At 58.2% G+C, this 27,980-nt stretch overlaps 1 protein-coding gene across 1 annotated transcript in view; it reads right to left on the bottom strand.

The window, feature by feature from the left end:
• CCDC85C (coiled-coil domain containing 85C) overlaps window positions 1–27,697 on the bottom strand; it is an 83,289-nt gene extending 55,592 nt beyond the window's left edge. The window contains exon 1 of the mRNA XM_068549946.1: window positions 26,896–27,697. Within this exon, the coding sequence (XP_068406047.1) occupies window positions 26,896–27,697 (802 nt within the window). The remainder of the gene's footprint in view (window positions 1–26,895) is intronic.
• Between the last annotated feature and the right edge of the window lie 283 nt (window positions 27,698–27,980).

Here is a 27,980-nt window from a genome sequence, read left to right as displayed (position 1 = left end):
CTGAGCAAGTCCCTCCACATCTCTGAGCCTCAGATTTCTGGGCGTGTTCACACTTGCCCCCCAACCTGCAGAAAGCCTCTGGTCTCCACAGCCCATACACAAGTGAGGGGCTGTCCAAGGAAGCCTCCAGATCCTGCCTTGCTGGAATCCTGCTGCTTGTTATCCTGGGATGAGAAGGACAGACGGGGACGGCTGCATTCAGGAGCTGCCACCTGGAACCCGGGATCCCTGCCGGACATCTTCGCTCATGGAGGGCACGCTCACCGGCCAGCTTTGGGCAGGGGTTAAATTCTGCGACACCTGCTCTCTCCTCTCTGACCTCCCACCACCTCGCAGCCGAGGACCCGGGGTGGGGGGCGGGCGGGGCAGGCAGCTCAATGCAGAACCGAAAATTGCTCTGGGGGTTTTCTGTGTGTTCACAGTAGAAGCAGTTAGATCTCAGCATAAATCTTTCCTGGATCAGGGAGGCAGATATGCCGGCTGTGCAGTATCCCAACCGCAGCTGGCTCTCCCCCCAGCCAGGGCCTGGCACACGCCTAGCATACTACCCCCCGCCCCCCCCCCAGGCTGCGGCACAGCGAACCCAACAAGTTCAATCCAGCTCCGGGGGAGTGCGGGCGGGGGAGGGGATAAAGATGAAGGGGACCTGGGAGGCAGGAGGGCCTGGAATTTAGGGAATGTAGGGAGATAAGGGTAGAAAAGAAGAGAGGCAATCAGGGCTAAAGGCACATCTGCTGGGGTTCCGAGCCCTGACCAGGGGCTTCGTCAAAGTGAAACGATTCTGGGACTTCCCCGGCGGTCCAGCGGTTAAGACTCCGCACTTCCAGTGCAGGGGGTGTTGAGTGTGATCCCTGGGAGCTAAGATCCCGCATGCCACGCAGCGCAGCCAAAAAACAAAAAGTGAAATGATTCTGTTGGTCCTCACACTTGCCCTGAGTGGTACACCAGCCGGGCAGGCTGGGGTCTGCCTGCGGCCCCGCCACTCACAGCTCCGTGACCTGGGCACATTCCTAAACGTGTTGCCACATGTGCAAGGAGGGACCAAAGAAGGACCCGCCACAGGGCATTCTGGAGGTTAACGAGGCCATGGGTCAGGTCCTCACCCAGGGAGGGGCTGTGGAAGCTGTTCAGTGGGATGCTGGCCATCCCGCGGGGCACCCCACTTTTATGCCCGGAGTCCCTGAGAAGCAAGTGACTGCCAAGGTCACCAAGCAAATGGCTTCGACCAGCGACAGGGAGGAAAGGCTTCCTGGAGGTGGGGACTGCAGCCAGAGGGCAGCCTTTAGGATCTCATCCGGAATGGGGCTCAGTCCCGGCCTCTGCGGGGACGGCCTGTGCTTCCTCCTTCCTGTTTTACTGGCACCACCCCCAGGATCCGGCCGAGTTCCCTGACATAGGAGCCATGGGGTGGGGCCCGCTTCCTAACCCCGGGCCAGCGCGGGGGACTAGGACACTCAGCAGGCATTAATGTGACCGAACCAGGGGACTGGCAAGGACCTCGGGAGACGCAGAGGCCCCGCGGCTCACACACGCGGTGCTGGGCCCCCTCTGCCACCTGGGCCCATGGCACACCGCTCACCCTGCAGGGCTCGGAGGACACCAGCACCCAGTAATCGCTCTGTGAGCCTGGTCCCCTTCTGTCGGTAATGGGCCTTGCAGGGCTGCCACGAGGACCCAGCAAGAAACGGAGGAAACTCTCTGGAGCTCAAAGCTCTACAAAAACCCACGCTGACCACACTGGAGGAAATCATTCACAAACGTTTACACAAAGCAGCAGACCTCCACACCCTTACGTGCTTCAGACCATCTCCGAGCCGTGCTCCGTGCAGGGAACATTCGTGCTCCGGGCCTTACAGCAGAGGTTAACCTACTCCAGGCTTCCCAGCCCTGCCCTGAGTCACAGCGACAGTCACAGGCCATCAGAGAGAAAACAAAACCAATGGGAAGGCAGCTTCCCACCCCGGGACGCCTAGGACAGAAGGTCGGCGTGCTCCCCACAGGCTGACCCTCACAGATGGCCTGTGTTTCACGGCTGCTGGCCGGAGGCACGGGGTGGAAGTCAGGAATCCAAATCACCTCCCAAGCCAAATCAGATACCTGTGGGCCGGCGATCCCCTCCATTCCCGTCCAAAACTCAAGTCGCGACAGGAAACCGTAGGGAAAACCAGGGTGTGCGTGCTCCGCCCACCCCACAAATCTCCCCTGTCCACGCAGTCCTAACGGGCATGGCTAGACTGACAGTCACATCTCCCCCCATCCCCAAAGAGAAACCACAATCCCACAAAGGGGGCCAAGGGCACATCCAAGGGGTCGACAGATCACCAATCAAGCGGTGACACGTGGCGGGGATCTCTAGATGCCTTAGTAAAAGAAAAGCTTGAGAGTGGCTGCCAACCTTCCCCGCTGACCCCACCTAGAACCCAGGGCCGGAGGCCTCGAGACAGCGAGCGCGGTCCTGAGGGTCCCTGCAATGCGGTGAGCCGGCCACACAGTGCATGGCGTCCGGTCCGGTTCCGACACGCGGGACCCGGCTGGCCTGGGAGAAAGGGCTCCGGGAGGCTCACCCCCACCTCTGCCTGGTCACGCACCGTCCCCAGGACAGAACGGTGCCGTCCACTCACACGCCACGAACCTCTCCTGCGGCACCTACCTCTCCGGCACGGCAGCCTCACCCCCAAGAACCTGTGAGATCCAGGGAGTAATCAGCAAGGAGCCGAGGCCCACATCCACACAGGGGTGCCGGGAGCATGCAGGGCGCACACGGCTACAAAGCTCGCCTGCAGCTCCCCCAGGGCCCACGCTCACCCCGAGCCCTTTCCCACCAGACCTGCTGAGAACAGGCTTCCTGAGGAGGGACGCTTGGATAGCAGCAAACATTTGCAAGGCCTCTTTCAGGTTTACAGCCCTCTTACCCCACAACACCCTGGGGACTCGGGGGGCGGGGGGGAGAGGGACAGACTCTCAGTCACTCAGCAGGAAATCAGGGCTCAGAGAGGGTAAGAACACATGCCCAAGGTAACACAGCAAGTCAGCAACTCTTTCCACAGCCCCCTGCCCACCCCAGCACCCTGGATGCCTCTGTCAGAGCCCCTGCCCACGCCCACGGACGAGCTGTCCCACCCGGGCCAGGCTGCCTGGGCTCACAGGGGGGCCACCATACGCCCCAGGGGCTCCCACTCCTGATCAGCCCTGCAGCCGGCCGGAGGCCTCAGCGTCGCAGCAGACAGACACCGGCAGGGGATGCGGCTGCACCTGTGCCGAGCTGGACCGGTTCCAACCCCAGAAACAATACTCCTGGCCGGTCTCCTCTCTGGTTTCCAGTCTGCATCTTGCTCGTCTCTGGTGCTCAGGGTGCTTAATAAACATATATTGGATGAACAAAGGCATCTCTACCACTGAGAGCCTGCTCTGTGCTGGGTGTGGGCCCCCGATCTGCACAGAACCACCTGAGTGTCCCTGAGCCCACTTAACAGCCAAGGAGACTAAGTCCAGGTGAGGTGGGCAACTTGCCCAGCGAGTGGGTGGCAAGTCACACCGGACCCCCCAGCCCGGCACGCCCCCAGGGCGGCTCCTCCTCCACTGGCCTGCAGGTTCCGGGGTGTGCCACCGGGACGCCATGGGGACACCATGGCGAGGACGCTGCCTATGGTGGGCGGCCAGCCCCTCCACTTCTCCGTCCCATTGGTCCAGCGTCTCCCGGGCACCATCTCCAGGGGCACCTCAGGGCTCAGGGCCACCTGGGTCTGCCAGGTGTCTGCTGCATGAGCAGGCAGCTCCCTCTGAGCTCCGGGCCTCGGTTTCCTCACCTGCACTGAGGCTTCAGATGCAGCGAAGAGGAAGGGCCAGTGTTCCCACGGGGGCATGGCTCAGCAACCGCCCACCCTCCCACGCATTCAACAGGAGTTGTGGATGGAGGGAGGGTGCCGTGAGTGTGTAAACACCAACATGGATACAGACAGCACCCACCTGTCACCTAGAACCTTCCGTGGGTGCAGTCATACCACCTGGCAGATCATTAAATCCTCACCCCAGGAAAGGCTTGCAGAAGTCAGCTCTATTCTGGGGAGGAGCTGGGGGAGGGCAGCATGGGTGCTGAAAGCAATGAAATTGCCCTCTCTCCCAATTACACATGGTAAACTCAGCACCGCAGGGAAGGCCCAGCAGTCGTGAGAACTTAAATAAAGACTGAAAGCAAGAAATAGAAGCCGTGGGGAGGGATGCTTTCAGGCTATTGAACGTGACCGAGGGGAGCGGGGACAGGCTGTGTGGGCAGGCTGGAGGCTCACACGCTCACACACACTCATACAGACACACGCTCAGGTAGACACACACAGACACACACACACAGTCTCACTCACACTCAGACACTCACATAGACGCACACTCTCTCACATGCACACACACACTCACACCCCTTCCATCCCGGCCGCCCCGCGTCTTCCCCAAGCCAATCCCCTCGGCTCCCCTTCAAATCCAGGGCCCCTCTCCTGGCTCCTGCCCGACGCCAGGCACTGGGCCCAGGGCAGCTCAGGGGGGCCCCGTTCTCGGAAGCCTGGTCAAGGGGACCCTAAGAGAGGCCACAGTTCCTCGGCTTCCTGGGTCATCGCTGAAGCTGAGTTTAATCCAAGAAGCTGGTGGCTGACTCCACAGTCAGGAGACTCGGGGCTCAGGGGCAGGCAGGGGGCCCCCCCAACCCCAGCTTCCTGCCAGCTCGCCCCACAGGACCCCTCAGGACCCCCAGGCACCCATGATGGGCCCCGGGTGCTCCAGATGCCCCTGGCAGCCGGGGAGCCAGTGACTGACTCAGCCCACCCTCCTCTGAGCCTTGCCGAAACCCAGCCCCAAAGAGTCCAGGCAAGAAACACAGATGGACGGGGCAGAGCCCAGAAGGCAAGGAGCAGGTTCAGGATTGCTGAGGGCAGGCGGGGTGCCCTCGTGACCCAGGAGGGCATGGGACGGCTGCCGGCTGCCCGGTGACTCTCAGGGCCCTGCCCACCCCCACCTGCTGAGAGGCCGCGAGGGCAGGGCCGCTGGGGGAGGGGCTCCCACACCACCTCCTGCCCGCCGCCACCTCTCCTGACCCTCACTGTCCTCATCTTACCAACAAGGACACCAAGGCACAGAGGGTGTCAGGCTGTCCGCCCGCAGGTGCCCTGAGACACCCCTGCCCACCCCCATCTGGCTGCGTCCCCCAGCTCTGGGCGTCGGCCTGGGGGTGGGACATGGAGTAACCCCAGCAGCGGCCACTGTGGCAAAACACACACACCCCGGAGCGAGTCACCAGGGCGAGGCTGCCCGCTTCACCCAAGCCTCACATTCCCGGGCCGCTGCTGGAGAGCAGACGCCTTCCAGGAACCCGGTCACCGAGGTGGATGGAGCCACTGGGATGGGAAGCAGGACGCCTGGCCACCGGGGCCCCTGATGAAGCAGGGGACGGGCAGCTCGGTGTGGCACTCGGCGTCGGGCAGGGGAGGCACCAGGCGGCCACAGGGCGCTCCCCACGTGGGCAGTGGGGGCCAGACGAACGACGGTTCAGACGTGGGGCCGTTGTGGGAGTTCACAGCAGAGGCTGATGCAGAAACAGCCGCATGCAGCCCCGGCAGAGCGAGACATGACTCAGAGAGACCCACGCTAAGCATTGGGGGGAAAGGGTGGCTGGAACTGTGAAAAGAGGGGGTGGCATTTCAGCCACAGCTTGCAGACCAGCAGGATTTTCCAAATGGAAATGGAGGGGAGGGGAGGGGAGGGGAGGGGAAAGGAAGGGGGTTGGAGGTGGAGGAGACAGGGCAAAGGCAAGGGGGTATGGAAATGCCTGGATAGCATTCGGGAACTGCTACTGGCCTGGAGTCACAGAAGCTTCTGGAAGAGATGGGAGGGGGCATGGAAAAGGAGTCAGGGTCAGATCACAGAGAGCCTCCAACTTTGTTCTCAGGAGCCTGGGCTTGATGTTGAGGCTGAGGGTCCCTGTGGGTGAGGCGCAAGGTGGGGGCTGTATTTCCGGAAGAACATTCTGTAAGGGCAGAGTGAGGGCTGGAGGTGGAGACCCTGGAGGCAGGGAGGCCACCTGGGAGGCTGGCTCCAGGAAACTGGAGCAGAGGTGGGCCTGGGAGGTGAAGTCCCAGCACCAGCAGCGACGGAGCGGGGCAGGAGCACCCCACACCTGGACATCACAGATCCACACTCACGGTGGCACCGGTTCACCATAAACCACATGCTCGGCGGGGCAGCAAAGACCTGGGCAAGGCGGGAGTAGGCCACGGACCGCGCCACACCAAGCCGGGCAGACCCACTGTGTGTCTGGACCTCCTGCAAAGCACACGGGCCCCAAAGTTAAACTCCAAGCTCTACAGCACGCAGTGTGGTGCCTCAGGCCTGGGGCCTGACTCCCGTCCTTCGGGGCCAGCCCCGTCATGGGCAGAAATCCAATGACCCGACTGATGGTAGGCCTGCCCTGGCCTGGGGCATCCACTGACCCTGCCCAACAACTGCCTTTTGTTTTGAGGTCCCATTGTCCTCAATTCTCTCGCCTGCCTGCACCAGGGCCAAAGGAGGATTTCCAGAGGGATCTCTCAATGGGCTTGTGGAGAAACATCCTGTCAGCGGGATCTGCCGCTCCTGGCCTTGCCTGGCAAGGTCACAAAGCGGGTGGAGGCCAAAGACCCTTTGGAACCGGCCCCGGATGTGAGTGGCTACTCTAACCCAAGCGATCGTTGGGCTGCAAGGTCGTACGCAGGTGGTGGGACTCACCCAGGATCATGGGACCGTGGCGGGCAGAGCCAGCCCTCCTCCTCCACCGCATCCACCCCGCTGCCACGCTCTGCCCTCCTGCATGACCTCATCCAGTCTGGGGACCCAGTGGGGCCCTGAGGGAGGCCTGTGTTCCCCCAAAGCTGCCCCACCTCACAAGGAAGGGGTGCCAGGCCTGCCCCTCGGACCACCCTGGCGTGGGGGGGAGGGGCGGGCGGGGTGCTGACATGACCAAAGAAGCCAAGAGGGAGCACGGTACCCCTTCTGAAGGTCCCAGCGGGGACGCCCACAAGATGGGACGAGCAGAGGGCCACTCAAACTGACATGTAAGAACTGCCAGTGATGCTTTGATAATGTACTCTCAACACAACCTGTAAATCAACTACACTTCAATAAAATTAAAAAAACAAAAAAAGATATTCTCAAGATGCTCCCGGGGGAAAAAAAAGGGATTACTAACTGTAATACAACATGGCAAAAGTTGCTTTTTAAAATGCATGTCTTAGATTAGATCCTGAACAGAAGAAGGGCGTTAGGGAAAAGCTAAGGAAATGTGGCGTGTGGACCCCACTCAGTGTATCAGTATCAGCTCGTGAATCGTAACAGATGCACCATATACCAGTGGAGGAGGTGAGCAAGAAGGGAACCGGGCGCAGGGTTTATGGGAACTCTGCTATCTTCTCTATGATTCTGCAAATCTAAAAACAGTTCTAAACAGCAACATTTATTTTAAAGTGTGTAACAACTCTACACGTGTGGCAAGAGCTCATAAAGCTCTCCACACACATAGGAGTGAGAGCACAGAAAGACAGGCGCTGTCGGAGGGAGGGTCTGAGGTCTGGTCACTGTGTGGTGCCGACGTCACTGTCCTGGTTTCAATAATGCCCCGTTCTCCAAACGTACGGACACCGAGGGGGGGAAAGTTGCGGGCGGGGGGTGGGGGTGTGTGTGTGATGAACTGGGGGATGGGGATTGACATATATACACTAATATGTATAAAATGGATAACTAATAAGAACCTGCTGTATCAAACAATAAATAAACTAAAATTCAAAAGAAAAATAGTGATAATGCCCCGTTCTCACGAGGATGCCACCGCCAGGGGGAAGGGCACACGAGAGCCCTCTACGCTACAACTGCAACTTCTTATGAGTCTATAATTATGTCAAAATAAAAAGTTAACAGAGTTTGTTTTCTAGGTCTGTGAGTTTACTTCTGTTTTGTATATAAGTTCATTTGTATCATTCTTTTTAGGTTCCACATATAAGTGATATCATATGCTATTTGTCTTTCTCTGACTTACTTCACTTAGTATGATCATCTCCAGGTCCACCCATGTTGCTGCAAATGGCATTATTTGCAGACTCAAAGACATAGAAAACAAACTCATGGTTACCAAAGGGGAAAGGGGGTGGAGGGGATAAATTAAGAATTTGGGATTAACAGATACACACTACTATATATATAAAATAGATAAACAACAAGGACCTACTGTATAGCACAGGGAACTATATTCAATACCTTGTTAAAAAAAAAAAAAAAATTAACAGAAGGTGTATACAGACTTCCCTTTTCCACCCAGCGTTTCCTCCTTTAGGAAAGGAGGAAAATGTTAATATCTGTTCTCTGCAGAGGGCAGGATTATAAGTGATTTTCAAATTTCCATGTTGAACCTTCCAGTACCTCCCAAGCCTCCCATTATGAGCACACAATAAGCAAAGGATTATTTAGGGGTGGGCAACACTCTGCATCTCCACCAGGATAAACCACGGGGGGTTGGAGTCTGCAGCCTGAAAGGACCAGGTGAGACAGGACCAGGTGAGACAACAACTGTAGGCGTGTCCCCACCCCCAGCCGGACACGACATTTGTCTGGAACGAAGTCCGGAGGTCCTCACACACTCCCACCCACAGAGTCCAGACAAAGAAGAGGCTGCCTCGCTCCCCATCACCAGTGGGGTTCACGCATCAGCAGACATTCTAGCCCCCTGGGAACTCCTGTCAGGGGACCCCAGGATAAATTAGGAAGGCTGAGCTCAGGCTTGCAAGAGGGGGCTGTGTGTCCCCAGACTGGGGCGTGTGATGCACTGGGAGATATCTATAACGTGTATCATGCTGCAAAAGGGGCTTTGGAGCCAAGAGGTTCCAGAAAAAGCGTTCTACCGATGCGCAAGTTTCAAGTCCACTAACTGCCCCACTGCCCACAGAGAGGAGAAAAATTGCACTCAGAACTAGAATGTTCCTGATTGTCTCCTTAACTCACCCATTTCAATGGCCAGTCCTCCCACGGGAAGTGAGAAAATGTACCGATTACCGACAATACCACCGCTGGCCACATTGCACTGGTACACAGAGGCCGTCTGGGTGCTGGGGCCCAAGGTGATTATTTTTCTAAATTGTCTATAATAAACAGGCAGTTGTTTTAGGAGAAGAAAATGCACCCATGGGAACGATGCGGCTTGTGCACGGAGAGGCAGCGCAAGGCCGTGGTTAGGGATGCGGGCCCCAGAGCCAGGCACCGCTCTGCCCCTTTCTCCCCGGACCTGGGCTGCTTAACCTCTCTGGGCCTCCACTTCCTCTTCCTGTCCAACAGGGAAAACAGAGGTGCCTGCGCTTTGTGAGGGTTAAAGGAGTGGATACGTAGACAGCACCAAGCACCCATGAGTTATTACTGTTCCTACTACTGTTACTATTGCTGTTACTATACGAGCATCTTGGTCCATCCTCAAGAGCCCTAAGATGAACTGGATGGGGTCACTCCATCTAACAGAGGCGGAAAGGTGAGGCACACAGGTTTGTGTGACTTGCCTGGGTTTACACAGGTGGACCCACGACCAGAGCTCAGGACCCTCCATCTGGACCCTATCAGGTGGCACCTGGTGCCAGCCAGGTAACAGAATCACAGCCTCAGCTGGGACCCGCTGGGTGAGTTGGCCTTGGCCAAGCACAGCAGTGGGGTGTGTGAGATGCCAGAGCCCCTCTTCCCTGGACCTCAGGCGGGAGGCTGAGAGGTGGCCACGCTCAGGGCACAGGGACAGGGGCCAGGCCAGCCGCCCGGGGAACTCCTTCCTCCTCCCTGCAGGGAGGACCGTCCCATTCTGGGCAGGTCTTTCTTTCCTGATGGCCCCTGCCTGCCTTGGGCGGTGCTCAGACCAAACGGTAATGATGACCCAACGTGACTCTAAGGTCCAGACACGGGCAGGGCTGGGGGACTTCAGGGGCCCCTTACAGATGAGGCCCACAGAGGGGGTCCAGGACAGGCTGAGGCCAGAACCAGGCCCCTGACCCTCCTCCAGGGCTCCTACAGAAAACTGCCCACCACACAGACACACACACACACACACACACACACACACACACACACACACAAGCAACTCAGAGACACACCAGACCCTAAGTGTCTCCTGAGCAGGGGCCAGCAGCCTGCGGGGAGGGACGCAGTGGTCAGCAGGCACCAGGGGCCGGGCCCCATCCACCATTACCACCCCTCACAGCTGGAGGCACTCTGCTTAAGACAGCACAGCACGGAGCTGAGAAGACCACCAAAAGCCCCACTCTGCCCCCGGGAGACAGGCAGGAAACTAAGGCACAGGGATGGGGCGGTGGTACCTGTGAAATCCCATAGGCCTGCGGAGTGCGTGTCCTCATCTGTGCCGTGGGGCCGTGCCAGCTCCCCCTCCCCGCATCCGGGCCCCAGCAGCCCCGAGGACTCCTCCTGAAGGCCCTTCATGATAAATGCACGCATTTTTAGGAAGCAAGCTCTGTAATGAGGCATCATTTCCAGATGCCAACTCACAACTCTCTGGCTCACAAGCATCTCCTTGTCTGAGCCTCTCGGACGTGGAGAGGAAAAGTGCTGTGCCAGCGAGGCAGCCCCCGGCCCCGGCCCCACTGGCCCTTCCACCACCCCTGCCGCGGCCGGCCGGTCCGGGTCCCCAAATCCTACCAGGCGGCCTCAGGGCTGGCGTGCCACAGCTAAGCCCTGCAGCCACAGGCAAACCTCCAGAGTTGGCGAGGGTGGGTCCCTGCCTTCCTGACCCAGGGCTCTGCTTGCTCCTGTGGGCGAGGGGGGGATGGTGGTAGGAGGGATGGTCCCAGCAGGACAGGTACAGGCAGAGCAGGGGCCCAGATCCCGGCCAGGCCACCTCACCTTCCCCCCAGCAGGGCAGCCTCCCACTGGGACCTCCCCTTCCCCACAAATTCCCCTCCCGGGCCTGCTGGACACTTCACGCACCCAGAGTATTAAAAGGATAAACCCTAAGGACGGCAGTAAGGACGTGAGGGCACGTTATCCGAGGCGGCCACCTGCTTCGGGGGAGGCCCAGTGCCCAGTGGCTCAGAGCAGGACTCCCTGGACTCTGACAGCCCCACTGCCATGGTCACTCTCCCTTCCAAGACCGTCTCCCCCCGCGTCCTCTAGGAATCGTGACCAAAAACGCCTCGGTGCCTGAAGGTAATGGTCAGAACTAAGTCTCGTTCAAGACCCCTGAGGGAGGCTGTGTATGTTGGTTTTCTGATGGGCTAGAAAGAAAAAAAATTGAGAATGGCATATGTGGATTTATTCCAACCCCCTATGAAGGGGCCCTTCGAGATCCCTAACCCAAGAGTCTGCTTCACTGGTGGCAAAGTGGAGCCGTAGGATTGGGAGGGGGAGGGGAGGATGGGGGAGGGGCCTCAACAGGGTCAGACTGTCACTCACTGCTCCCCTGCCTGAGGGGCTCCCCGGCCAAACTGGACCAGCAGAGGGCCCGGTGTGGTCGACACCCGAGCGCACCGCGAGTGGGGAGGTGGTCACGGCAGAGCAGGTGCACCTGAGGATTCCCTGCCCCTCCCCACCTCCCTGTCCCCGCAGTGGGCTGACCCCTCCTCCCGCAGGCTCATTCCCCGGGTGCGGAAATAGGACACAGCAGCAGGCAGGCAGTCATTCACGCCCGGAGGCCCACACCACGGACAGCCTCAGAAACGTCTGCCACGCGAGGATCAAAGCCACGTCGCCCTCCCCGTCCTCGTGGGGAACCCAGAGAACCCAGCCCAGCGTCCCTTCCATCTCCCCTTGGCCACCCCTTACCTGAAGCCCCCTGCATACCCCCTGAGGCCTCCTAGACCCCATTCTCCCCTTGTGACCGTCCTTTCCGCTTCTTCCAGGCACTAATCAGCGAACCACGGAAGGGCCAGTGGGGATGACACCGGGAGACGTGCCCTCTCGGCTGGATGCAGGACTCCCCCCTCCCCCCAAAGCTGCCCTGCCCCACTGGCATCCAGGAGGCTGAAAACACCACCTTGCACATGAGTGAATGAGCACCTTTCAGAGTCGAAGTCATAGGCTGGGCGCTGGCCCAGCAGTCCAATCTCCAAACCACCTTCTCCTCGCCCCCAGGCCTCCTCCTCGCCCCCAGGCCTCCTCCTCGCCCCCAGGCCTCCCCCTCCCCCCAGGGCCCTAAGCCTGCCATTTTCATTAAGGCAAATGAGGCACTACTGCCTATATTTTCAGCCGGAGAAAAGGGAGCCCACAGACCTATTCAAAAGTCACCAGAGGCGTGGTCTGTAGAAGGAGAGAGAAAGGATCAAGGTTGCAATTCAAAAGAAGGAAATTAGAAGACTCCCATTTTCATTCTGCTCCTGCTGGCAATGGCTGCTGTGCCCACAGCCGCAGGGAGTTGGCATGTGTGCCTTTTGGGGGGGTGGGGCGGAGCTTGGAAAGCAAAGCCTCGGTGGGTGCGGTGGAGGAGGGCAGCAAGCGATCCCTCCTGGACACTGCTTTCTGATTTTGGGTCAGATCAGTCCCCCACCTGGGCAAGCACTTGGAAGGTGAGGGCCTGAGATTAGAAACTGGGCCACCGTGGATGCTGAAAGCCCCAGCACGGCAGGAATGTCACACAGAAAAAAAGGCCCAATGGCACTGGTTCGGCTGCATGGGGAGAAGGGGACAGCCACCAGGGCAAGGCTGATACCCAGGGAGGACCTTGCATCTAGAGCTTTCTCAAGTTCCTCCAGGGTCTCTGAGCCCCCATGGACCTGGTCCAACTATCTCATCTCCCAGCTGGGTAAACTGAGGCCCAGGGAAAATGAGGCAGAAAGGAAGCAACACGCAGAGAAAAGTCCAGGAAGCAAAGATGTACGTGGAAACATCTACCCAACTCTAAACCCTCACATGAATACAGACAACTTCAGGAAAGAGGAACAAGAGGTGTGACTTCTGAGAACAGAGGATGGGGTGGGTGTGAGCCAGAGCTCAACATCCACACCCGCCAGACCACAGGCTCAAACCAAGACGGCCTTTAGACTTCACTCTCTGACTCCTGCGCGGAGCCTCCTGGGAGGCGCATGCATTAAGCGCATTCATTTTTACTTCTTAAAGGCTTCAAGGGGAAGCGACCTAAATGCCCACTGACAGAGGAGTGGATAAAGATGCAGTATATATACACAATGGAATATTACTCGGCCATAAAAAAGAATGAAATAATGCCCTTTGCAGCAACATGGATGGACCTAGAGATCGTCATACTAAGTGAAGTAAGGCAGACGGAGAAAGAAAACTATCATATGATATCACTTATATGTGGAATCTAAAAAAAAATGATACAAATGAACTTATTTACGCAACAGAAATAGACTCACAGACTTAGAAAACAAACTTACGGTTACCAAAGAGGAAGGGGGAGGAGGGATAAACTAGGAGTTTGGGATTGCAATATACACACTACTGTATATAAAACAGATTACCAACAAGGACCTACAGTTTAGCACAGGGAACTATACTCGGTATCTTGTAATAACCTACGATGGAAGAGAATGTAGAAAAAAGTATATTGTTATATATACGTACAACTGAATCACTTTGCTGTACACCTGAAACTAACACAACACAAACCAACTAAATCAACTATATTTCAGTAAAAATTTTAAAAAAGAAACTGAACAAAAATTTTAAAATGTATATATATAAATAAATTTTTTTTTAAATTTTTTTAAAGGCTTCAGGGAGGGATTTCACTACCCCTCCCACTGTGGTTCTGGATCTTTCCTGGGCCACAGACCACTCTCCACCTCTGAGAACCTGCATAAGTGCACAGTCATGTTGGGGGCCCAGGGCTCCCCGAAGCCTGTCACGCCCGGATTAAGGAGACCACTGAGCGTGTGTCCACTGAAGGTCAGCACAGAGCAGGACACAGCTGACCTTGAAGCAGCAGGGACTGTGGAGGGACCAGAGGAGGCTGAGCTGACCCGGGTGTCTCCCTCCCGTCACAACCCCCCAAATAAAGCCCCAGGCCAGGAGGTTCCAGTGACCCCCACCTGTGCCGCATTTTTGGAGGGCAAGGGGGCAGACTCGGGGGATCGGCCACCACCCCGACCTCCCCACCTGCCACTTTCCCGCCCATGAGTTTGGGTTGCACCACAAACAAGGGGTCTTTTCATCCAGCATTATCCACAATGTTTCAGCCCCACACGCTTGGGAGCGGATCACATTGCCCACAACCAGGCCAGCTCACGGGAACGAGGCCTTAACTCGGGGGAGAGGGATTAAGGACTCTGCAGGGAGAGAGGCAAGATGGAAACAGCACCGTGCTGGGGACCACCCTCCAGGGCGGGGACCTCGCATCCCTGGGGCCTCCTGACCACACTCAGGAGCTGCTCCGGGTCAGCAGGAGTTCCCACAGGCGGGGCGGGGGGCTGAAGGGGCTGCAGTGGGGCGTGGAGCAGGGCTCACAGGAAACCCTCGGCCCCAGGCCAGGAAATGCCCTCAGGAGAGGAGGGGACACAGTAGGAGGAACGGGGGCCCAGCGGCTGTACGGGGGGCTGGGGACCTCCAGGGAGCTGACACCAAGGATCGCCCCCTCCCGCCAGCCCACCACCGTCAACTGCATTTCCAGAGTAAGATGCCTTAGAATGGGGCTCTCCTGAGACCCTCCCGGCCCCGAAGGTCAGGGAAGCCCGAATATTAGCCCCTCTTCCTGGGGCCCAGCCAGTGCCTCATCAGGCCTTCAAAGGGGGGAGGGGGCCTGGGGGAGCCATCCTGCTATGATCTCACCGGTTGCCCTGATGCTCCCGCCCGCCACACACACACCCAACCAACAGTGGGCTCAAGGGCACAGGAAGGGCAGTAACCAGTGGGGTCAAGGCCGGGGCCAGAGCACCAGGTGTGGTGCGTAATGGCTTCACCCGCCAGGGACCGGCTGGCGTAACGACCCGCAGCTGGACCCAGGCAGCTCATTTAACCCCGAGATGGTGAGAATGCCTGCTGCCCATCACAGCCACGCATGGAGAGCCGGAGGGGGACCATGCTCAGAGCTGGTGACCGGCCGGAGCAGGTCTGCAACCTCCTCTGCACACGGAGGGGAGGGAGGAGAGGGAGGGGAGGGCCTGTGTCCATTCCCCTGCAACCTACCCCACCTCACCCCACCGCCTGAAAAGCCAATTTCTTTGTTTTCGGATCCCGCAGGCCTCTTGGCCTCATTTCAAGGATAAGGAGCTGGTGGCTGGGAGCGGGGGGGCTGGGCTCTACGGGGGAGACCTCTGCAGCCTCCTGGAGCCCTGTGGCCTCTTGGGCTTGGGTGTCCTACACATACATGTGAACCCACACACAAGGCCACCAGCGGGAGTGGCATCCATGGCTGCAGGGCAAACGGCAAGAGCCTGGCTTGAGGCTCCTGCAGACGCCGAGTGGAGTGGACGAGGGCTGCCGGTCACACATCCTGTGACTGCCCGTCTCTAAGGGCAGACCTAAGCCTCAAGGGAAGGGCGGGATCTCAGTGGGTGCAGGAGGGAGGAAAGGGCAATTCCTGCCAGCAGAAGCCCTAAGGGCCTGCTGCGCACCGGCAAGGCAAGCAGACCCTGGGGTCGTGCGTGGAGCCTGGCAGGAAGGGACAGAGTCCCTGACACCACGCTCACACATAGAGCTCCCTTCTGTGTACAAGTGCAGTACACGGCGCAGCAAGGAGTTGTCCAGATCAGCGCTGCCAACAGAACTCTCTGGAAGGACGGAGATGTTCCTTTTCTGCAATGACAAGGTGCAAAGCACTGGCAAGGGGGCTAAGCGCAGCTCAGAAACTGAAACGCTCCTGTTACTCAGTCCTAATTCAATTGAATTGAAACAGCCTCATGTGACTAGTGGGCAGCTCAGGGCTACAGCCAGGAGACCCTGAAGTGGGGTCGCCACCCGTTAGGCAGAGGGGACGGGAGTGTAGGTGAGACGAAGGAGCCCAAACTCAGAGGGCACAGAGTCAACAGGATGGTGACCAGGATGACACTGGACCGCGGGGTCTCCAGGTCAGGAGCGAAAGGTAGAGAAGGACTGGGGGCTTAGCCCGGGAGCGATGCTTCCCAGTACAGGCAAGAGACAGCTAGAGAAAAGCCAGAAGCTGCTGCCAGGGAGGTCGGCGGTGACCAGCCACACTGCCCTGCTCTAGAAGACAAGCCCAGAGTGGGCATCAAACACCACCAAGAGGTCAGGATGAGAACAGGCCACTGGACCAAGCCGGAGCTGCCTTTCCCGGGGGTCCAGGACTGCCAGCGGCCAAGCAGCTGCGGGTGGGAAGGTGGGCTGGGCCTCTGGTGCTCCTCGGAGGATTGGGTGGGGAAGGAAGGGAGCCGGGGGCAGGAAAACAGAAAGGAGAAGATTTTGTTTATTGCTTTGGACTAGGAAACATGAGCCTGTTTTCAGGGGAAGGAGCCCGGAGAGACCCGGGAACAAGAGGAGGGAGACCATGGTGGGGGGAGGTCCCACGGGAGGGGCTGGGAAAGGCGAGGAGAGCCGGGAGCCCTCCCCGCCAGGGCAGAGGGTGCTGAGAGAGGGAGAAACCTGCTGCTTAATTTTCTGTCCCGTATAAGAGTGGTGTGTGCACGTTCCAGAAAACACAGAAAAAAAGGAGAAAGGGCACGGCGGGAGCCTCCCATTGTCCCATCAGCTCCGAGAGATGTGAAGCGGCTGGGAAATGGAGCCTTCCGAGAGCCCTGGCACAGGCAGCGTGGCCGGAACCCGCCACAAAGGGCCACTCCCAGCGCGGGCTCATTAGGGAGACGAGCCGGTGCCGCGCGCTCCGTGACAGGCGGGCGCGTTCAGGGCCTCAGGACAATCGGGCCCTTGTGGGGGGCGGTGGGAGGGCGGCTCCCGGAGCCTCTGATTCCAAGACAAGAGCGTGCCTCCTTCTAGCCTTACAACCCGGGAGCCGACGGAAAGACAGATTTGGGAAGACAAAGAGATGCTTCCCCTGACAGTGGATGGGCGATTTTTGGAAATGGGTCGGCTCTTCTCCCAAGCTGCCGTCTGGGTGCCACTGGCCCAGCCTGCCTCTGCCCCCTTGACCGCAGCCTTAAAAGGCCCCCACCCTGTCTGGGGCGGCCCAGCACCCCACAACAGGGGTGGCAAAAGGCGGCGCCTCCGTGCCGATGCCTGGCAGTCTATTCTAGCTCCCAGGGCGGGGAGCTGGGGGAGCAAACCGGGCTGTGTCCAGAGCTGGGGTAGGTGCTCAGGAAATGCAAGGCTAGGTTCAAACCCAGCTTGCCACTGCTGCCTGGCAGCCCCGCCGGGCGAACCAAAGCCAGCTCCCGGGGCATCCACACGGCAAATGTCAGCAAGGCACAGTACAAATGGGCCTGTTTCACCCTCACGGCTAACGTGAGCTGACACCAGCCTCCCCGCCCTGCGGGCCAGGCTCCGTGATGCCCCAGTGTGGGACAGCGTCCTTGCCTCCGGCTCACCTGCTGATGGGCCATCTCCAGCTTGGGCAGCCCTGTGGGCCCAGCAGCTTCTCTCCCAGAGCTTCCCACAGTGGCTCTGCAGTCAGCAGAACCCCCGGGAGCTTCTACAACCACGGGAGCCTCCAGGACCAACTGGGGCCCATCTCTGGGGGCTGGTCCAGGCACTGGCATTTTTTAAAGTTCCCCAAGGTGATATCTAATATGCAGCCGAGGTTGGGAACCACTGATAAAAGCAAATGTGTACATAGCAAAGGAAACCATAAACAAGACGAAAAGACAACCCTCAGAACGGGAGAAAATATTTGCAAACAAATCAACAGACAAAGGATTAATCTCCAAAATATACAAACAGCTCATGCAGCTCAATCTTAAAAAAAACAAACAACCCAATCAAAAAATGGGCAGAAGACCTAAATAGACATTTCTCCAAAGAAGACATACAGATGGCCAAGAAGCACATGAAAAGATGCTCAACATCACTAATTGTTGGAGAAATGCAAATCAAAACTACAATGAGGTATCACCTCACACCAGTTAGATTGGGCATCATCAGAAAATCTACAAACAACAAATGCTGGAGAGGGTGTGGAGAAAAGAGAACCCTCGTGCACTGTTGGTGGGAATGTAAATTGATACAGCCACTATGGAGAACAGTATGGAGGTTCCTTAAAAAACTAAACATAGAGCTACCATATGACCCAGCAATCCCACTACTGGGCATATACCCAGAGAAAACCATAATTCAAAAAAACACATGCACCCCAATGTTCACCGCAGCACTATTTACAATAGCCAGGTCATGGAAGCAACCTAAATGCCCACAGACAGATGAACGGATAAAGAAGGTGTAGTACATATATACAATGGAATATTACTCAGCCATAAAAAGGAATGAAATTGGGTCATTTGTAGAGGCGTGGATGGACCTAGAGACTGTCATACAGAGTGAAGTAAGTCAGAAAGAGAAAAACAACTATCGTATATTAATGCATATTATGTGGAATCTAGAAAAATGGTACAGATGAACCCGTTTGCAAAGCAGAAATAGAGATGCAGACGTAGAGAACAAACGTATGGACACCAAGGGCGGGGGAAAGCCGGGGGGAGGGGGGGATGAATTGGGAGATTGGGATTGACATATATACACTAATATGTATAAAATAGATAACTAATTAAACAAATAACAATAAAAATAAACCAAAAACAACAAACAAACAAAAGCAAACATGTATTTTTTAGCAACTGTTAAAAGGAAACAGGGAAGTTGGGGAGACGAGGGGCAGCGGGATGTACAAGTTACCATCCTGGGAGCGGGGGGCAGCTTGGTTTGTTTGTTTGTTTTGAATTAGCTGAAGACCATTTGGTGCCAAATGGAACAAATGAAAAAAAGAAAGGCAAGTGGCCCAAGTGGCTTGATCACTGTCGGGTTTAAAACAAGAGGGAGACCTCGTCCAGTGCCTCCGGGCTGCCCATTCCTCACCCCGACATTTACTGAGCACCCACCATGTGCCAGGAAGACTGGACCCCGCCCTGGGGAAGGTCATGGACTTGGGGAGAGATAGGACAGCAAATGGCAAAAGTCCAGAACAGGCGCCCTCGTCCCGGCAACCCCACACCAGGGAACCACAGCCAGGCATTCTCCTCTAGCACCAAACCTGCTACCCAGTCCTGCAGGAGGCGATCGGATGGCAGAGGCAGGTAATTCCACCGGGGCACTCACCGCAGCCCCTCACGAGGACAGGCTGGCCAGCCAGGGGTCTCGGTCTAAGCCAGTGCTGGACAGAGCAGTGCCTGCGTGTCATGGCAACCACGGCACCACCACGACCCAGACCTGCCCCAAGCTGAGGACCAGCCACCAGGCAAGAGACCTAACCACAAACGTGTAACGACAGAGGCAGGATGGGCAGGGCAGGTGGCCCTTTCCTTGTGGCTCTGCCAGCTGTAGAGGATGCTAGGGTCTCTGGGACCCTGGGCAGGGCCCATCCAAGCTTCCCATTTTACAGATGGGCAAACAAGGAGCTTGCATTAGGTCAGGTCACGAGCGGGCTCAAGCTGCTGGTTCTGTGTCATCTAACCCACACAGAACAGCCCTGGAGGGCACAGCCATGGCCCCAAAGCCCCAGATGTGGTGACCATATCAGCTGATGGGGCCACCCGTGTATGTAGTAAGTGGGGCACAGGGGAAAGGGAGGGGATGGTCTATGTAAAAGTACCGGTTTCTGAGTGCACCCCTCACACGTAACTATGGAAAAACTCTCAGAGAAGGTCACAGCTGGAACCACTCACAGCTAGAGAAGCCCAGCCCAGGGACTTCGGGGGGTGCGGGGGGGAATGCAGGTACAGTGGGAGGAGTGCCACAGACCCCACCTGCCCAGCATCGCCCAGTCACCCGTCAGCCCTCAGAGCCAGATGTGCCTGCTGCCCAGATGTTCCTCCCGCCACGCCTGGCCTCTCCCCCGCTCTCCTCTGCTTGTACTGACCTGCTCCACCTCCCAGGTCCATCTCAGCTCCCAACTTCAGCCACCCCCTCTGCTGTGCTCCGGGCACACCTGAAGGGGTTGAGAGCCAAACTAGGGCACTTCTGAGAGTGAAAGGGGCTTGATGAATAGTCATACGGGGAGGAGGGGGGCACATGTGGGCGCAGGTTCCAGCCTCACGCTGGACGGCCCCCTCCCCACCCCACATGACCTGATGTGACTTGCCTCACTGCCCTGAGCCTTTTCCTCAGCAGAAACGGGGACCCCAGTGCATCTCAGCACCGTTGTGGCCAAGCCTGGGGCGGTTCCCCCTTCCCTTCCAAGTCTCCTCTGAGTGCCTTTAGGGCTCCGGGCAGTTTGCTCCAGGGTTTCCGGCTTTCCCAGGCATGGCATTTCCTCCACTCTAAGATACCATCAGTCACAGATGCCCAATTTTCCAGAGTAAGGGAGGGGAAGACCGTGCAGTAAACACACACACTGATTCTAAGATGCACCCTGCACTGCCACAGAGGAGGGGAAAGCCCATCTTTGAATGCAGGAAATAACAAATGACGAAGGCCTCTGGCCAATGGGGAAGCAGGAAGGAGGAAAGAGAAGCAGACCCTCACCTACGTCCCAGGGCTCCTGGCTTCTGCTTTGGTTAAACGATGCTCTGCACCTCTGTTTAAACATCATACACAGGGTGATCCCAAGAACACTTACAAACAAATCGATAAAACTCCTGATCTTTCTGCCCTGCTCCCCAGAGAGCAGAGACCAACAGTGACCCGTTCAAGGGCAGGCAGGCACTCATCGCCAGGGGACTGACCCAGCTCCAGACCTGCCCTATAACACTCCAGCCACCTGCCCCCGCCGGCCTGTGGCAGCAGAGGACAGCAAGAGGGGAACGTGTGACAACGCCCAGCTCTGGGTGCCTGGGAAGAGGGGCACCATTCCTCCCTGTTCATGATCAAAGGAGCATCAAGTCCCTTTAGCAGACAAGTTTGTTCCTCTGTCGCCAGGCTTTGGGGGAGCCACTGGGGTCCCCTCGTCGTCTCGCTCCAGAGAGATGGGAGCCACCTCCTCCCCAGCTCTGATGAAATCCCAGAGCACTCCCTGCCTGGATCCCGGGCACCCAGGTTGCAGGTGTGGGCAGAGCAACCGTGGGTGTAACTCTTCTGTGGGCAGGTACAGTGAGGCTGCAGAGAGAGAGAGTTTGTCGCCCACAGGTGCCGCTCTACCCGAGCCCCCCAGCAGCTCAGGACTGACCCCTGACCCCACAGGTCAGGAGTCATAAGGAGGCAGACGGGGGCTGGGGGCAGGGCTTCGGGGCAGACCCGCCTGATCTGAGAACCTCAGAGAAGGTTCTCTCCCATGACCACGGTCACAGCTATCGCCACCCTGGAGGCCCCAAGCTTCCTGCCCCTCTGTCCCCAGCCCGGCCGCCACCACGACGGACCCCAGTTTAATGCTCCGGAACCGCCGCTCCCCAAACCCGGCTACATGAATCACCGCGAGTGGCACTCAGAACTCACACTGAGTAACCACTCAATAAACGTCTGCTCTTGTCTTCCTTCCTGCTTGAAGGGTGAATTCTCTCAGCCACCCAGCCCTGCCCGCCCACCTCCCCGACTATTCTCTACTCGCTGTTCTGTACTCACACAGCCAGATGCCCAGCTCTCTGGGTGTCCCATCACAGTGGGTTCAGGAATGCCCTGTGCTTGCATGCCTCTCCTGACAGGGAGCTCCCCTCCTCCAGATGCAACCTACTCCCCCTGGACCGCTCTTGTCTGTGAGGGCTGAAATCCGAATCGCTGGAACTTTGGGGGTCCACCCTGGCTGCACACAGCACTGACCCCGCTGGGCTGACAGCTCTCCCCGCCCAGCAGCAGCTCTCCAGCCCCAAAGCTTTTCTTCCCCCGGCTCAATGTTCTGGTTCTTTCTGTTCCCATGAGGAGGCTTCCAGGCCCCGGGGCCTCCCCCACACATCATGAGAACACCTCGCAGGCCCTGGGCTCTCGGCACCCATGGTCCAGATCCACCTGCAGACCTGCTGCTGCTGCTGGAATGCCACCATTTGGTGTCTCACTGTTCAACTAGACAAGGACTCATTTGGCTCTGACACGGGGTGGGCACAAGGGCCCCTCTCACGAGCATGTGTCAGGGGGTCCCCCATCCCCACCCCGAGGAGGCAAGTCTGCAGGATCCAGGTGACAGTGGAGCGTCACTGAACCCATCCTTTAAGGCTCAGTTCTAGGACCAGCGTAGTATCATCCTCGAGACACAGATGAGGCTTCGAGGTGCAGTAAGCTGCCACCTCACACACGCTGCACAGTTTACACACATCACCACACTCCCTCCTCCCTCAACCCAAAGGCGGGCAACAGCTTCCCACTCTGCAGATGAGAAAACAGAGGTCCACAGGGGTCCTGGCACTCGAGCAAGGTCATAGGCTTCCAATTCCTTGTGCTGATGACAAGGACAAACACAGCACGGAAAATCCCCATGGGTGCAAAACACAGATTATGAGCAGCAGAGGATTTCCTTGCTAATCGCGCTGCTCCGGGAACGATACGAAACCAAGTTTGTGTCCTAAGAACTCAGAGGCCAGGCCATGGGTAAGGGGTCTGCTGGGGCCACAACAGCAGAGGGAAACCAGCCTGGCAGGGAAGCGAGGGAATGAAAAATATAAGTGAGGAGGGACTCCGTGCGGGGAAGCCTGCGCTTTCCCCATCCCACTGATCTCCGGAGCCGTGAATGTCATGCAAGGAAGCAGGACAGCACGACTGAGCCTCTGGGTCTGGACTGAGAACAGGTGCCACACCTTTGCTACACAGGTCCAGCCCCTGGAGCTCCCGCCCCATCCTGCCTGGGTCCATCTACAGGGGGCCCAGCCCAGGACCAAGCTCCGGGCAGCTTTCCACTGTTGGTGGGGGTCTCCCATGGGAGTCTCAGGCTGTCCCGGTCCAGAAGGGCAGCAGGCACAGGGCGGCAGGCCCAGACTGACACCGGAGGCCAAGACTGATTCCCCAGAATGATCCCAGGCCCCCCAACCAGCCCACGGGACTGGGAGAAAGTCACCATACCGCTCCATGCCTCAGTTTCCCCACCTGCGATATGGGACCATTTGGGAGCTCTGAACAGAATGGAGCTGGGACTGGGACACCCTCTGTGGTAAACTGTGAAGTGCTGGGCACACCCTGGTCCTGCCCTGGGTTACAGGCCAGTGAGCTCCTCACCACCAGCCCCCCTTTGGTATGTGGCCCTGGGGGCTCGGTACCCCAAGGCCAGTGATGGATGGTCAGGGTCAGGATGCGGAGGAAGGGGGAAAAGCTTATTCAACCTGCCCCATTGTCTTCACTGACCTTTGCCCCCAGGCCTGGCTGGGTTTAGGAAAAGCTGCCTTATTAGCATCCTGCCCAGGAGCTGCTGAGCTGGGAGGCCCCTCATAAAAGACCTATTCAGGGCCAGAAGCTCTGTCTTTTTTTAAAGGCCCAGACCACCCTTGCTCCATCCTCCCTTTAAACCAACAAAAACACAAGCAGGAGGACAAACCCATCTTATTTTGAGAAGCTCAAATTTTTCATCCAAACTTTTAAAAGTAAACAGGGCCCACACAAAGGCTGCTGGAGGCCCCGAGTTCTGTGGGTTAGCTAAAGGGGAGTGGACCCCGTGGTGTGCTGGGGGGACTGGGACGGCTGTGAATAGGGACGTGGGGGGAAGGGAGAAAGAAGGTGGGACACCCAGGATGGGGAGGGGGAGGGGAGGATTGTTGAAAATACTTTTGTTTGAAAATTGCATCAGTTCAAAGTGGCAAACCTGACCTTCTGATGTTTGGGGTTCGCCTGCCTCAGTTTGCCCCACCGGATTAGAGTAAAGAGCGCCCCAGTCCAGACTTCAGTCAGCCCAGCCCAGACCTCTATCAAAACAAAACAAAACAAAACAACCAAGAGAAAGGCCTATTTGCATCCCCATTCACAGGCCCACCAGGCCCAGCCCCAGCCAGGGACGGCCTGGAATACCGATGGGCCACCACCCACCACAGCTGCTTAGGGCCCTTACGGCATCCGGAAGGGCTGCAGGTACCCTGCAGCTTCCGAGAGAGGACTACAGGACCACTGCTCCCCAGCACATCCGCGGGTGCCACCAGACACCAGCTCAGTCGCAAACATTCAAGCGAGCTGTCTGTCTAAACAGCAAACAGAGTTTCAAAGAGAACACCGATGTCTATCTGGCAAACCCCCAACAGGTCCCCTCTTTTTCATGAGGAGCCTTGGAAGAAGTATGCACGGCAAGGATTCTGACAACTGTCGAGGTCCACTGTGTGTAGGGCTAAAGGGGGCACTTTGGGTTTTGCCCCACTCTACAGAAGAAGAGCAGAAAGGGGCTCCGGGCAGTTAAGTAAGTGGCCAAAGAGAAGAGGGAAGAGTGGAGATTTGAACACGAGACAGTCTGAGCCCTCTGGGTAATGGGGTTATCAGACATCTGCTCAGTGGTCACCGATAAGGAAGTGACACTTCCCAGGATGGGAGATGGAGGGCAAACGTGGATCAGGAACCAAGAATAGGGAGTCAGCAGTGTCTGCTGATGAATATTATCGGCCACAATGACAGCGGGCTGCCGGAGACGCAAGCCAGCCCACAGCCTGGGCAGTAGAGGACCCCCAGGGCACCACCCAGGCAACTGAGACTGAGACATTTGAATCTCAGTTGCTTTCCCAGGAAACGCTCAGAACCTCTCTGAGCCTCCACTTGCTTGGCTGTAAAATGGGGATAAGGGCCCGAGGCACAAGCCTGGTATCTGACGCCTTTCGCCATCACCCAGACTGAGGCCTGTTACCTGCCTCATCTCTGGCTCGCTCTCCGCTCAAAACTACAGGTCCAAGTACAGAAAAGTGGTTTCTAAGAGATGGGCCTTTCCTTGTTTCCAGGCATCCTACTCATATTGTTGGGAGAACATCTCAAGGCCACGCGTGACTTTATGAGACAAAACTAAACGACAGCGATCCCACCTATAACTGAAATTCACGATAATAATGCTGAATGTTTATGTCACCCCAACACAAAGCTTTGCCACCACAAAATCTGTGGCAGCCCTGTTCCGAGTGTGCGTGGGGCTGGTGGGAGCATGGATTCTGCAGGAAACCCTACAGCTCCACCTGTCCCCCCCTCCCCCAGTGGGGTGGGAACCTCAGGTAGAGTCCCGTCCTCCACTCCTGCTCCGTTCACTGAGGCAGCAAAACCCTGAGCCAGACAGGGTCCGCGTCTCCTCTTCCAAAACATGACAGAACTTCTCAGCAAATATGCTCTGACACTCCGGCGCTTCAGTGCCCGGCTGAGAATCGCCCTCGCCAAGTGTCATTGATGACGCAGCTGAAAACCAGAAACATTTCATTTCCTAGGCACAGACAGGACTGCAGCAATCCCTCGCCTCGTACTGCACTCGGGGAAACCGAGGCCCAGAAATCTGACCCTCCCAAGGCCCCCAAGAAGCCGAGGCTGGAGAGGCTGGGCCTGGGACTCCTCACTTCCCAGATAGTGCAACCGTAACACATTAAACCGCCTAACGCTGAGCTACTCCCACTGGCCTTAAGGAGACTGCTGGTGGGAGGTGGAGGGGATACAGAGTTACCCAGAGAAACCCAAGTTGTAGCCTTAGATTGCTAATCAGTAACAAAATATCCCTCTAAACCTAGTCCTGACCTGAACTCACAGGCTGGGAAGGTAAATGAAGAAAAAACGGTGCTGGGCTATCACCCCACCTCCCCGGGTCCAGTTCCCACCCCAGGCCCCACCCCCCACCCCGGGCACCTGCAGAGGCCACTTGGCCACCAAACCAAAGAGAGAGCACCCTGTCCCCACCCCACCCCCAGGCTGTCACTCTGGGGAAGAACAGTCACTTAAAGCCTAGATACACTTTCTCTGAACTAGGAAAGCCTTTAAAGAGAACCAGAAAGGGCTGTTTAATCTCCACCTTCAGGCAAATAGTTCAGGCAGCAGCAACTGCCACCAGAAGTAGCAGCCAAGCCACTAAAAATGTGGAAGGACAGGGAGGTGGGAGAGGAGACAGGCAGCAGGAAGAACCACTGATCAGAGGGCTGGGGATGGGGGCCGGCTGCTCCGCTCCTACAGAGCCCTCTGCCTTGGGCCCAACAGTCACACAGGCGTGGAAGACGACAGTAGCTGAGCTTTCCTGAGGCCAAAGGTCCTCCCACCCACACCCTGGCCAACGCAGACGACTGTGGCACTTCCTGTAAGGTGACCAACAGTTTACAAACCCTTCAGAGGCTTTTATCTCCACCTCAAATCCAGGAGGTAGGGATTATCGGCTCCATTCTACAGATAAGGAAACCGAGGCCTGCAGAGACAAAAAGCCAGGATTCATTCCAAGCCCATATTCCTCTGGAAAGTTTTAGAACCTCGGTTGAGAAAACTCCCTGAGCCCTGAGAAAGGCAGGACTAACAGCAAACGAGGAAGGCTCTTAGCCCCGCGTACTCTGGCCCACCTGCCTCTGAGCCTTCCCAGCGGGCAGGCAGCAGGGAGAAGGTCAGGTGGAATTCCAGCCCCAGTACACAGGTGAACACTGCTTAGGTTTGGGGCTGCCTGTTGCTCCAGATAAGAGAGGGAATTTCACTTTCCCTCAAAGGGCTTTTCTTTCTTTCTTTTCCATTAAAAACTTCCCGCTCCCGGACAACGGTTTCCAGGCAGGGATGCGGTGCCTCCAGCCAGCCCTACAGCGCCAGACTCTGATACTGATAAACTCCGCAGGAGAGAAACTTTTCCGGGGTCTGGCGGTCCCCGGCCCGCTGCGTATTCAGAGGGGCAGGGACACGCCTCCACCACTTAACCAGAAAATCACCACCCAAAGCCCCACTGCGGGTGGGCTCGGGATCTCTCTGGATGCCAGCTGGAGGAGGGGTCTAGAGTGGCGGCTGCCCGCGGGGGAAGGGACTCTGGGCCCGAGACCCGCGCCGCCCGGCAGGTGCCGTCCTTACCGTGCAGGCCGTTGGGGATGCTTCGGTGGTGCGGTGGCGCCGACAGGTCGTCCAGGGACCTGCGCGTTGCGACAGCCTTGCTGTCCGGAGCCTTGTGCGGCCCGGGGGGCAGCAGCGGGGGCGGGACGTGGTGGTGGTGGTCGGGGCTGCCACCGCTGCCGGCGCTCGACGTGCTGCTGCCGTCGCCCACGTCGCGGGTCCCCGCTCCGGCCGCGCCGCCCGCCAGCGGCCCGCTCAGGCTGGCCTGGCTGTCGATGGAGCTACGGGAACCGGCGCCACCGCCGCCGCCGCCGCCGCCGCCGCCGCCCGCGCCCCCCGCCAGCGCCGCGCGCTCCTCGTCCAGCAGCAGCACCAGCTCCTTGAGCTCCAGGTTCTCACGCAGCAGGGCCTCCTGGCGCGCCTCGAGCTCGCGCAGCTTCTGCTGCGAGCGGGCCACCTCGTGCCACACGGCGCCGGCCGCATGGCGCCCGAAGCGCTGCCACTCGCGCGCCAGCTTGCGCCCCTTCTGCCGGTCGTCGTCGAGGAAGCAGCAGAGCTCGCGCAGCTCCTGGTTGTCGTCCTGCAGCCGCTGGTTCACGTCCTTGAGGCCGCGGATCTCCAGCAGGTGCTGCTGCAGCCGCCGGTTCACGTCGCGCATCAGGCCGCCGTGCTCCAGCATGAGGCCCACCTTCTCGCCCTCGGCGCGCCGCAGCCGCCGCGCCAGCTCCTCCTTGCTCCAGCGCAGCAGCTCCTCGTCCGGCACCTGGCTCAGCTCCTCCGACGACGCCGCCGCCGCCGCCGCTGCCGCCGGGGGCTTCGCCATGGCGGGGCCGTCACCGCGGCATCGCCCGCGCCCTCGCCCGGCCGGCGCTCCCCGTGCCGGGGCTGCGCTGGGCCGGTCCGCCCGCGGGCGGGGGGCGACCAGGGGCGCGTGAGGCCTGCCCCGCGCCGCCTCGCGCGCCCTCACGCAGCGCCCTCCCGGGCCGCCCGGGAACCCGCGTGTCTCGAGGCTCGGCGAGCTGGGACCGCTGCTGCGTCGGCGGCTGCAGTGCCGGGCGCTCTCCGGGCTTAGGCGAAGCAGGCGGAGGCCCGCCCCCGGCCCAGCT

This window comes from Eschrichtius robustus, chromosome 1 (assembly GCF_028021215.1).
Source record: "Eschrichtius robustus isolate mEscRob2 chromosome 1, mEscRob2.pri, whole genome shotgun sequence".
Taxonomy (NCBI): domain Eukaryota; kingdom Metazoa; phylum Chordata; class Mammalia; order Artiodactyla; family Eschrichtiidae; genus Eschrichtius; species Eschrichtius robustus.
Note: the sequence above shows the minus strand (reverse complement) of the source record. Positions and strands in the feature narration are given on the sequence as shown.